At 41.5% G+C, this 12,044-nt stretch overlaps 1 protein-coding gene across 1 annotated transcript; it reads left to right on the plus strand.

Moving 5' to 3' along the window:
• The first annotated feature begins 1,669 nt into the window (after window positions 1-1,669).
• Window positions 1,670-2,455, plus strand: LOC138931553 (proline-rich protein 23B-like). The gene has a single exon (XM_070292437.1). It carries the CDS (start codon window positions 1,670-1,672, stop codon window positions 2,453-2,455), a length of 786 nt encoding a protein of 261 aa, XP_070148538.1.
• Window positions 2,456-12,044: the final 9,589 nt, after the last annotated feature.

Consider the following 12,044-nt stretch of genomic DNA (forward strand, 5'->3'; position numbering starts at 1 on the left):
TATTAGCTTGAAAAGGCACACATAGAATCAATTAGTACTGCAGTCCTAGGTGTATGTGATCAACATATGAGTTAAGAATTCATGATTTAAAACCAGATAAGTGTGCATTGGAAGCCTACATCTAACATAAACTTGGTACATACTAACTTTTAAAACTTACATGACTACTCTGAACTTCAGGTGTTGTGGAGACCAAAAAAAAAATCACTTTTTTTCAAAGACGGCAGGAAGAAACTTTTGCACTTCATAGATATATGTCGTGCTTTGCTAAGTCTCTCAGTCTCCTCGGACTTTTTGCGACCCCAGTGAATTGCAGCCCGCCAGGTTCCTCTGTATGTGGGGATTATCCTGGCAAGAATACTGGAGTGGGTTGCCATCACCTCCTCCAGGGGATCTTCCCAAACCAGGGATCGAACCCAGGTCTCCCTCATTATGAGCAGATTCTTTACCGACCGCACCACCAGAGAAGCCCGTTCGTTTATGGCTTAGATTGCGGTGATAGTTTCACCAGTGTATAGTTATATACAAACTCAAGTTGTATATATTTAAAATGTATAGCTTTGTGTATGTCAATCATACCTCAACAAAGTAGTGGGCTCACATTTGAGAAAACGATTGTTTTTGAAAACTCAGTAAAATGAGTGATACATAATAAATAATAAAACAACTTAATTATCCCGACAGTTTTATTTTTTAACAGCCTTTTACCTTTAGGAAGAAACTGCCACAAATATTTTATTTAATATTAAGACAGAACTTTACCTAAACAGATATGAGTATTTTCTATTTACTCTTCAGAAACCAAGCTTTAAAGGATTTTCATGGAGCATTTAGATAGGTCTGTTTTATGCTGCCAAGGAGGTGGTCTATTTGAGTGGTTGTCTTTCTCTGTGTGTGTGTTAGTCACTCAGTCATGTCCGACTCTTTGCGACTCCATGAACTGTAGCCCTCCAGTCTCCGCTGTCCATGGGATTTTCTAGGCAAGAATACTGGAGGGGATAGCCATGCCCTTCTTCAAAGGATCTTCCCGACCCAGGGATCGAACCAGAGTCTCCTGCATTGCAAGCAGATACTTCACTGAGTTACCAAGGAAGCCGACCATGGTTTCTTTCTCTACCATGCCTGAAATCAAATGAAAACATTAACTTAAAGGTAACTAATATCTACAGTTCTATTATTGGTGTATCTTTTCTTTTTTCCCCCTAAAAATGAGGCACACAAATATTCCGCCCCCTGGAGGACTATAAAAGTAGTTCCCTACTGTGACCTATCAACTACAGCCCTGACTATTGGTCAGCACAGATACCGCGAGTTCTGTGGGGCGGGGCCTCCGTGGGGGCGGGGGCGCCGAGGGGCGGGGCTTAGCGTGACATTTTACGACGAAGATTCCACTGGCGTCACTTGCAACATCTTTGGCCGTCTGGTGCACTGACTAATCGGTGTGAGGTGCTGAAGACTAGAAGGCGAGAGGCTCAGCCCAGCGCTCGACGCCGATACCCTTGAAGCCTGGACTGCAAGACCACAGGGAGGCAGTCCCGGAGCTCTGAGGACTCGCCCACCATCGCGCCGTCCTGCGCCCCAGCTGGCCCGCACCGCGTCACAGCGTGCAGGACTGAGCTCCTCGTTGCCCTCTGCCAGGCCCCAGAAGTGCCGTCCTTCTGTCGAACTGATGGGCAGCAGGCCTCGAAGCCCCGGTGCCTACTCCTCTGACCGATGGGGAAACCAGGCCGGAGAACCCGGCCCTGCCAAGCGCCGCCGAACGGAGGAGCGCGCGCGCCCCGAGTCCGAGTCCGAGACGGCGCCCAGCGTCGACAACCTGACAGGATCTACGGCTGCGGGCGCGCTGACATGCCTGCTGGTTCTGCCCGCTGGCTGTGCCCTGCATCTGCCCCTGGACGACGTAGATCTGGTGCTAGAGCCCGAGCCCACGTCCGTGCTGCAGGTGGCTCTCGGAGATTTCATCCTCACACTGGTCCCCGAGGCCCTCTTGGGCTCGAGGGTGGAAGGCCCGTCGGGACAGGTCCTTGAACGGGCTGCTGTCCTGAGCCCTCCCAGGGAGTACACGGCTCTGGAACCGGAATTCTGCGGAGCTGTGCCAGAGGTCGCCTGCGAAGAAGAGACCAACGGGGACGACGCCAACTCGGGCTCCGACTTCCTGTCACCAGAGATGGATCCGGCAGGCGGCCTCATCGCTGGGCTCCGCAGCCCAGACGCCAGGGTGTGGCGCCCCGACGCACAAGGCTTCTTCCCAGAGTTCTGGCCTCGGGCGCCTAACTCTAGTCCAGAGAGATGCTCTCCTCACCACGACGACCACCTAGACGTCCACTTTCTGGAGCCCTTCCCTGACTCACCACTCCAACCTCTACCGCCCTTTCCAAGTCCGAGCCCTCACGAGCGCCCCCCGCGCCCTCACGGTCCTGCGCCCAAGGCTCGGAGATGTCTGTTTCCAGAATGAACTACGATCTGGTCCACAAGCACACAATTGCAGCTACCATCCTGGCGGCCCAATGGACTTCCCAGTGTCCTTTACATTGAAAGTCCTACAACCTGGAAATTAAGCATCTCATGTGCCTTGAACCAACAGTTTCTTTTTCCCTTCAGACTGCCTATAGTGGCAGGAGAAGACGTCAAGAAGAGAAAGCAGATTCTAGATCTCATCTTTGAAATGGAAAATCTGTCCGCAGATACCAGACAATGTGTTTTCTGACGTCTGGACTTTTTTACGCATCATTCTCAGGCCTCTCCATTCCCCTTCCTTTCGCATCAGTTATTTTCTCGGCAAATTCTACTCTCTCTGGCACCATACGGTTATTACCCTACTGCTCCCCCAAACAGGAAATTGCTGGGGATTTCTCATGTTGTTAATTTCCTTCCTTATATGTTTTCTCATGAATTTATAAAGATATTTTGCCAGAGCTTTTCTCTTTCTTGGTGTTTGGAGCTGCTCCTTTGGGAAACTGCAAAATAGTATGATGGCTGCCAAACAGCATGATGTTTGTTCTTAGCTTCCTCTTAACCTGAGGAAGTTCGCTTCCATTTAGAATTCTACCTCGAATTTTTTCTTATATCAAACTTCTTTTAAAACATTAATTTATTACCACATTTGCTTCACATTTTTATAAGAGAAATAAAATCTAATGGTATTTATATATATATTAATACTGTTTATATACACCAACATGCTTTTGCCATTTCTTCTCTACTATTTTATTCTTACATTCCACTCTCAAAGTCTAGCCTCAGTTTTCTTGCTGAAGAATATCCTTTAAAAATTGTTCTCCCACTGTATCATATTATAGTAAACTATCTTGGTTTTGTAAATCTCAACATGTTTTTATGTAGCATACTCTAAGTCTCTTATTACTGAAAATGTTTTATTATATATTCATTCCTAATTTTAATGTGACATTAAAGTACTTTAAAGATAAAAATGTTGCTATTTTTATTGAAGTACAGTTCATTTACATTGTTGTGTTAGTTTCTGGTGTACAGCAAAGTGATTCAGATATATGTATTATTTTTCATATTCTTTTCCATTATGGTTTGGGGCTTTCCTGATAGTTCAGTTGGTAAAGAATCAGCCTGCAACGCAGGAGACCCCGGTTTGATTCCTGGGTCAGGAAGATCTGCTGGAGAAGGGATAGGCTGCCCACTCCAGTATTCTTGGGCTTCCCTAGTGGATCAGCTGGTAAAGAATCTGCCCAGAACCCAGGAGACCTGGGTTCAATCCCTGGGTTGGAAAGATCCCCTGGAGAAGGGAAAGGCTACCCACTCCAGTGTTCTGGCCTGGAGAATTCCATGGGGTTGCAAAGAATTGGACACAACTGAGTGACTCACTTTTCCATTATGGTTTATTACAAGATATTGAATATAGTTTCACTTTTCCATTATGGTTTATTACAGAATATTGAACATAGTTCCCCATGCTATACAGTAGGACTTTATTGTTTATCTATTTCATATATATAGTAGTTTGTATCTGCTAGTCCCAAGTTCCTAATTAATCCCTCCCCCACCCACTGTCCCCTTTGGTAAGCATAAGATTGTTTTCTGTGTCTCTGATTCTGTTTCTGTTTTGTAAATCCATTCATTTGTATCATAGTTTAGATTCTACATATAAGTGATATGATATTTGTCTTTCTCTGACTTATTTCTCTTCGTATGATACTCTCAAGATCCATCCATATTGCTGCAAATGGCATTACTTCATTCTTTTTATGGTTGAGTAGTATTCCACTGTATACGTATACCATATCTCTTTTATCCATTCATCTGTGGATGGACATTTAGACTGTTGCCATGTTTTGGCTATTTTAAATAGTGTTACCATGAACACTGGGGTGCCTGTGTCTTTTCAAATCAGAGTTTTCTCTGGATATTTGCCCAGGAGTGAGATTACTGGACCATACGGCAACTGTTTTTAGTTTTTTTAAGAAACCTCCTGGACTTCCCTTGGGGTTCTGTGGTAAAGAATCTGCCTGCCAATACAGGAGACATGGGTTCAATCCCTGGTCTGGGAAGACCCCACATGCAGCAGAGCAACTAAGCCCTTGTATCATAATTACTGAGAGTGTGCTCTAGAGCCCAGGAACCACAACTACTGAGCCATGAACCACAACTACTGAAGACCCTGCACCTATAGCCTGTACTCCACAACTAGAGAAGCCACCCAAATGAGAAGCCCACTCATCCCAACTAGAGAAAAGTCTGAGCAGCAACAAAGACCCAGCACTGCCAATAAATAAATAAATAAAAATTTTAAAAAGGAACCTCCATACTGTTATTCATAATAGCTGTACCAGTTTACATTCCTTTCAACACTGTAGGAGGATTCCCTTTTCCCCACACCCTTTTCAGCATTTATTATATACAGACTTTTTAATAATGGTCATTTTCACTGTATGAGGTGATACACCATTGTAGTTTTGATTTGCATTTATCTAATAAGTAGTGATGTTGAGCATCTTTTCATGTGCTTTTTGGCCTTCTGTATAACTTCAGTACTCTTGCCTGGAAAATCCCATGGACGGAGGAGCCTGGTAGGCTGCAGTCCATGGGGTCGCTAAGAGTCAGAGAGGACTGAGCGACTTCACTTTCACTTCTTACTTTCATGCATTGGAGAAGGAAATGGCAACCCACTCCAGTGTTCTTGCCTGGAGAATCCCAGGGACGGGGGAGCCTGGTGGGCTGCCATATATGGGGTCGCACAGCGTCGGACATGACTGAAGCAACTTAGCAGCAGTAGCAGCATGTGTTCTTTGGAGAAATGTCTTTTTAGGTCTTCTGCCCATTTTTTGATTGGATTGTTTGGGTTTTTGTTACTGAGTTGTATAATATGTTTCTATATTTTGGAAATTAAGCCCTTGTCAGTGACATAAGTTGCAACTATTTTCTCCCACTCTGTAGGTTTTCTTTTCATTTTCTTTATGATTTCTTTTGCTATGCAAAAGCTCATAAGTTTAATTAGGTCCCATTTGTCTATTTTTGCTTTCATTTCTATTGCCTTGAAAGACTGACCTATGAAAACACTGCTATGATTTATGTCAGAGAATATTTTGTCTACATTCTTTTCTAGGAGTTTTATGGTGTCATATCTTAAAGTTAAATCTGTAAGCCATTTTGAGTTTGTGTATGGTGTGAGGGACTGTTCCAACACTGATTTACATACAGGTATTCTGCTTTCCCTAAGTCACTTGCTGCAGAAACTGTCTTTTCTCTATTATATATGCTTGCCTCCTTTGTCAAAGAGTAACTGACCATAAGTATCTAGGTTTATTTCTAGGCTCTCTATTCTGTTCCATTGATCCATATGTCTGTTTGCCAATACCATGCTATTATGATTACTGTAGTTCTGTGTTACTGTCTGAAGTCTGGGATGGTTATGCCTCCAACTTTGTTCTTTTTTCCTCAGGATTGCTTTGGCAATTCTGGGTTTCTTATGGTTCCAAATAAATTTTAGGATTACGTGTGTTCTGTAAAAAATGTCATGGGTCATTTGATAGGGTTCCCATTAAATCTGTACTTTACTTGGTAGTATGGCTGGTTTCACAATATTAATTCTTCCAGTCCAAGAACACAGGCTATCTTTCCATTTCTTTGAATCATCTTCAATTTCCTTTATCAACGTTTTATAGTTCTCAGCATGTAAGTCTTTTACCTCCTTGGCCAGGCTTATTGCTAAGTTGTTTTGTTTTTTTTTTTTTTTTTCATTTTAGCCCATTTTAAAATGTTTTTTTCTCCTTTGGCATCCTGTAGTTTGACTGTAACATATCTAAAGGTAGATGCTATTTTTATTTGGCTTGATGGGTTTAGTTAACCATCAATATGAGAAATTATCTTGCCTGAACTTCCACAAAATCTTAGGCTCTGTCTCTTGTAATAACCCACATATACCTATATCTGGCTGAGCGCTGAAGAATTGATGCTTTTGAACTGTGGTGTTGGAGAACACTCTTGAGAGTCCCTTGGACTGCAAGGAGATCCAACCAGTCCATTCTGAAGGAGATCAGTCCTGGGTGTTCTTTGGAAGGAATGATGCTAAAGCTGAAACTCCAGTACTTTGGCCACCTCATGCAAAGAGTTGACTCATTGGAAAAGACTCTGATACTGGGAGGGATTGAGGGCAGGAGGAGAAGGGGACGACAGAGGATGAGATGGCTGGATGGCATCACCGACTCTATGGACGTGAGTTTGAGTGAACTCCAGGAGTTGGTGATGGACAGGGAGGACGAGAGTGCTGCAGTTCATGGGGTCGCAGAAAGTCAGACACGCCTGAGAGACTGAACTGAACTGAACCCATATCTGGAAATCCAATCAGTCAAATAATGGCACTGCTCAATCTCCCATGACTCTTAACATCTTAAGATCATGTGCTGTATGCCTTATCAATTCCAACTTTCTATTTTTAAATCCAATTAATCCTTTCATCAAGTTTTCAGTATTCTGTTTATACTTCCACAAGAACATTTATTTCAAAAAATTTTGTCAAGATTTTAATTCCTTTATTCTTTTTCAAAACTTTCCCATTTGGTATTATAAACTCCTATTTTTGTTTCATAGATATTATTCTACCCTTTATGTTTTGAAATTTTTAAAACATTAATCAATGGCTCCCTTAATTCAATTTCCTCACAGGTAAAATCTCCTGTTATTTTTTGTTTTACTACTTTGGATTTCCCCCATGTACTTGGTAATTTGACTGGTGGGTGCATTTTGAGTAAGAATTCATTTTCTACATCCCAGTTATATTTTTTTATAGTTTCCACTTTCTAGTCGACCACAACTCATAGTCAAGGCTTTTGGAATTCTAGAAAGTCACAGGTTTAATCCCCAAGCAATTATGTGTCACAAATCACAACTGGCATTCAAAGTTTCAGTTATCTTTCCTGATCAACCACAGGTACAGTCTTGAAATACTGTCTCTTCGACCTCTCATGATTGGCAATGGGCTATTTTCAGCCCCTTCGAAGGAACATAAATCTCAGTTCCCATTACATGTTTTAGTTTCAGTGCCACAAATACATCAAAATATCAGCTGTCCATTCAGAGATTGGATTTTCTATTCTATTTCTAGTCCCTGAAAACTTGTGTCTTTCTTTTTAGAGTAGACATCTCTATTTAATATGCTTTAATATTTCCTATCATTGTTCTCTGCCTCCAGTAGATGAAATCTTCTGTACTACCATCTTGTCCACAATTCAACAATCCATCCTTCTTATGCAGTATAAGATAGCAGCTTATCAGACTCAAGTCCCAGCCTAATTATCTGGTTATCATAAAGAGGGAAGATGGCACTCTTTGCAAAACTATATCTTCTATTGCAAGAGCCTCATAATCTACATTGGAAATAACTGAGGGCATCAATTTTTAGTAACATGTGAACCAAAAAGTCCAAAATATCCTCAAGAACACTCTTGAAACTGATGGATAAAACTTATTTTAATATTTTTATTATTTATGATTTTTTAAAATATGACCTTTTTAAAAAATTTTAGTTGCACTGGGTCTTTGTTGGGGCATGTGGGCTATTTGTTGTGGTGCACAGGCTTTCTCTAGTTGCAGCACATAGGGGGCTTCTCTTGTTGCACAGGCTTAGTTGCCCTGCAGCATGTGGGATCTTAGTTCCCCAACCAGAGATCAAATCTGCATCTCCTGTTTTGGAGTGTGGATTCTTAACCACTGGGCCAATAGGAAAGTCCCAGAAAAAAATGCTTTAATATTTTTAAAGACATAATACAGCTAGTAATAATGTAAGGTGGCTTAAAACTCAACATTCAAAACACTAAGATCATGGCATCTGGTCCCATCACTTCATGGGAAAATAGATGGGGAAACAATGGAAACAGTGACAGACTTTATTTTCTTGGGTTTCAAAATCACTGCAGACAGTGATTGCAGTCATGAAATTAAAAGATGTTTGGTCCTTGGAAGAAAAGCTATCACCAACCCTCACAGCATATTAAAAAGCAGAGATATTACTTTGCCAACAAAGGTCCATCTAGTCAAAGCTATGGTTTTTCCAGTAGTCATGTATGGATGTGAGAGCTGGACTATAAAGAAGGCTGAGTGCCGAAGAATTGATGCTTTTGAACTGTGGTGTTGGAGAAGACTCTTGAGAGTCCCTTGGACAGCAAGGAGATCAAGCAAGTCAATCTTAAAGGTAATCAGTCCTGAATATTCATTGGAAGGACTGATGCTGAAGCTGAAACTCCAATACTTTGGCTATTTGATGAAGAACTAACTCATTTGAAAAGACCCTGATGTGGGGAAGGATTAAAGGCAGGAGGAGAAGGGGATCACAGAGGACGAGATGGTTGGATAGCATCACCAGCTGGATGGACGTGAGTTTCAGCAAATCCAGGAGATGGTGAAGGACAGTGAAGCTTGGTGTGCTGCAGTGCATGGAGTCACAAAGAGTCACTCACAACTGAGTGACTGAACAACAACAAAAATGTAAGACAAATCTTCCAAGGCCAAAAATTATGACATATCTGAAACCCAGGCAGGAAAGTAGATGCTAAAACAAGAAGGTACACAGGTGGCACCTATCATTTATGATGACCTAGAGCTTTGGTTTTAATGGCCAATTAATGAGGGAGAGAAAATAAAAGTCAGTGGTTACAAAGCCCTGAAAAAAAAAATCCCAGGCTTCAAAAAAAAAATTCCTCCAGTAGGTAATCTAACAAGCAAAAGGAAAAAAAAAAAAAAAAACACTTCATAATACAAAAGGAGATGGGACATAAATGTACCTGTCTCAATCTTGGATCAAGGTAAAATGAAATAGAATAGCAGGTAGGGGAAGCTGACAGTTTATTAAGAGTTGAAGATATTCTCTGGTAGATGGTTAACCTGGCAAATGTAAAACTAATTTTCTCAGAGAATATACCTTATACTCACGGCTAAGTATATTCTCGGAGATGACCTCCCAGTGATTCTAAACTCATAATCCAAAATCAAATTATTAATGAAATAAACTACCATAAGTAAGAAAAAATGAGAAATAATCCAAAACAAAGAAAAGGAAGACCAGTTCCTCAAATAACTGAGATTGATGAATTATCATATATAAAATACATTAAATAAAATTGATATGTTTTGACGACACAAAAGAGAGCAACATAAGTGTAGCTAAGACAAAATATCAAAGATATGGCAACTCTAAAAGGAAACTAAAGAAAATTCAGTTCAGTTCAGTTCAGTCACTCAGTTGTGTCTGACTCTGTGACCCCATGAACCACTGCACGCCAGGCCTCCCTGTCCATCACCAACTCCCGGAGTCCACCCAAACCCATGCCCATTGAGTCGGTGATGCCATACAACAATCTCATCCTCTGTGGTCCCCTTCTTCTCCTGCCTTCAATCCTTCCCAGCATCAGGGTCTTTTCCAATGAGTCAGCTCTCTGCATCAGGTGGCCAAAGTATTGGAACTTCAGCTTCAACACCATTCCTTCCAAAGAACACCCAGGACTGATTTCCTTTAGGATGGACTGGTTGGATCTCCTTGCAGTCCAAGGACTCTCAAGAGTCTTCTCCAACACCACAGTTCAAATGCATCAATTCTTAGGCACTCAGCTTTCTTTATAGTCCAACTCTCACATCCATACGTGACCACTGGAAAAACCATAGCCTTGACTAGACGGACCTTTGTTGGCAAAGTAATATCTCTGCTTTTTAATATGCCGTCTAGGTTGGCCATAACTTTCCTTCCAAGGAGCAAGTGTCTTTTAATTTTATGGCTGCAATCACCATCTGCAGTGATTCTGGAGCCCCCCAAAATAAAGTCTGACACTGTTTCCACTGTTTCCCCATCTATTTGCCATGAAGTGATAGGACCGGATGCCATGATCTTCGTTTTCTGAATGTTGAGCTTTAAGCCAACTGTTTCGCTCTCCTCTTTCACTTTCATCAACAAGCTCTTTAGTTCTTCTTCACTTTCTGCCATAAGGGTGGTGTCATCTGCATATCTGAGGTTATTGATATTTCTTCCAGCAATCTTGATTCCAGCTTGTGCTTCCTCCAGCCCAGCATTTCTCATGATGTACTCTGCATATAAGTTAAATAAGCAGGGTGACAATATACAGCCTTGACGTACTCCTTTTCCTATTAGGAACCAGTCTGTTGTTCCATGTCCAGTTCTAACTGTTGCTGCAGGTCAGATGGTCTGGTATTCCCATCTCTTTTCTAGGGATTAAATATGTAAACATGGAAGTGAGAAATACAATGAATGGGTTAAACAATTTTAGACAGAATTGAAAATGGAAACACTAAACCAGATAAATCATCCATAAAGCTTTTGCACGGTAAAGGAAAGTACACACAAAATGAAAAGACAACCCACAGAATAGGAGAAAATATTTTCAAACAAAGTGATTAAGAAGGGGTTAATCTCCAAAATACAAATAGCTCATGCAGCTCAATTCCAAAAAATAAACAATCCAATCAAAACATGGGCATAAGACCTAAACAGATATTTCTCCAAAGAAAAAATAACATAGCCAAAAAGCAAATGAAAAAATGCTCATATCACTAATTATTAGATAAATACAAATCAAAACTACAATGAGGTATCACTTCATATGGGTCAGAATGATTATCATTCAAAAGTCTACAAATAATAAAAGCTGGAGAGGGTGTGGAGAAAGGGGAACTCTCCTCTGGTTGGTGAGAATGTAAATTAGTATTGCCACTATGGAGAGCAGTATGGGGGTTCCTTAAAAAAATAAAAATAGAACTACCAAGTTAAGTTAAGTTAAAAGTCGCTCAGTCGTGTCCGACTCTTTGCCACCCCATGGACTGTAGCCCACCAGGCTCCTCCGTCCATGGGATTCTCCAGGCAAGAATACTGGAGTGGGTTGCCATTTCCTTCTCCAGGGGATCTTCCTGACCCAGAGATCGCGCCCAGGTCTCCCGTATTAGAGGCAGACGCTTTAACCTCTGAGCCACCAGGGGAGCCCTAAGAACTACCAAATGATCCAGCAATCCCACTCCTAGGCATATATCTGGAGAAAACTAATTCAAAAAGATACATGCCCCCCAATGTTCATTGCAGCACTATTTACAAAAGCCAAGACACTGGAAGCAACCTAAATATTCATTAACTGAGGAACAAAGATGTGGTACACATACATAGTGTAATGAAAGTGAATAGTGTTAGTCACCCAGTCGTGTCCAACTCTCTGTAGATTTTCAAATGATGGTCATCCTGACCCGTGTGAGGTGATACCTCATTGTAGATTTGATTTGCATTTCTCTAATAATTATAGTGTGATTTGAGCATCTTTTCATTTACTTTTTGGCCATGTTTATTTTTTCTTTGGAGAAATATCTGTTTAGGTCTTAGGCCCATTTTTTGATTGGGTTGTTTGTTTTTTGGTATTGAGCTGCATGAGCTATTTGTATTTTGGAGATTAATCCCTTGTTAATCAAATGTAGCCTGCCAGGTCCCTCTGTCCATGGGATTTCCCACACAAGAATACTGGGGTGGGTAGCCATTCCCTTCTCCAGGGAATCTTCCTGACCCAAGGATTGAATCCAGGTCTCCCACA

This window comes from Ovis canadensis, chromosome 1, assembly GCF_042477335.2.
Source record: "Ovis canadensis isolate MfBH-ARS-UI-01 breed Bighorn chromosome 1, ARS-UI_OviCan_v2, whole genome shotgun sequence".
In the NCBI taxonomy this organism is placed as follows: domain Eukaryota; kingdom Metazoa; phylum Chordata; class Mammalia; order Artiodactyla; family Bovidae; genus Ovis; species Ovis canadensis.

Coding starts and splice junctions, on each gene's coding strand:
- LOC138931553 (XM_070292437.1), top strand. CDS start 1,670: ATGGGCAGCAGGCCTCGAAGCCCCGGTGCCTACTCCTCTGACCGATGG.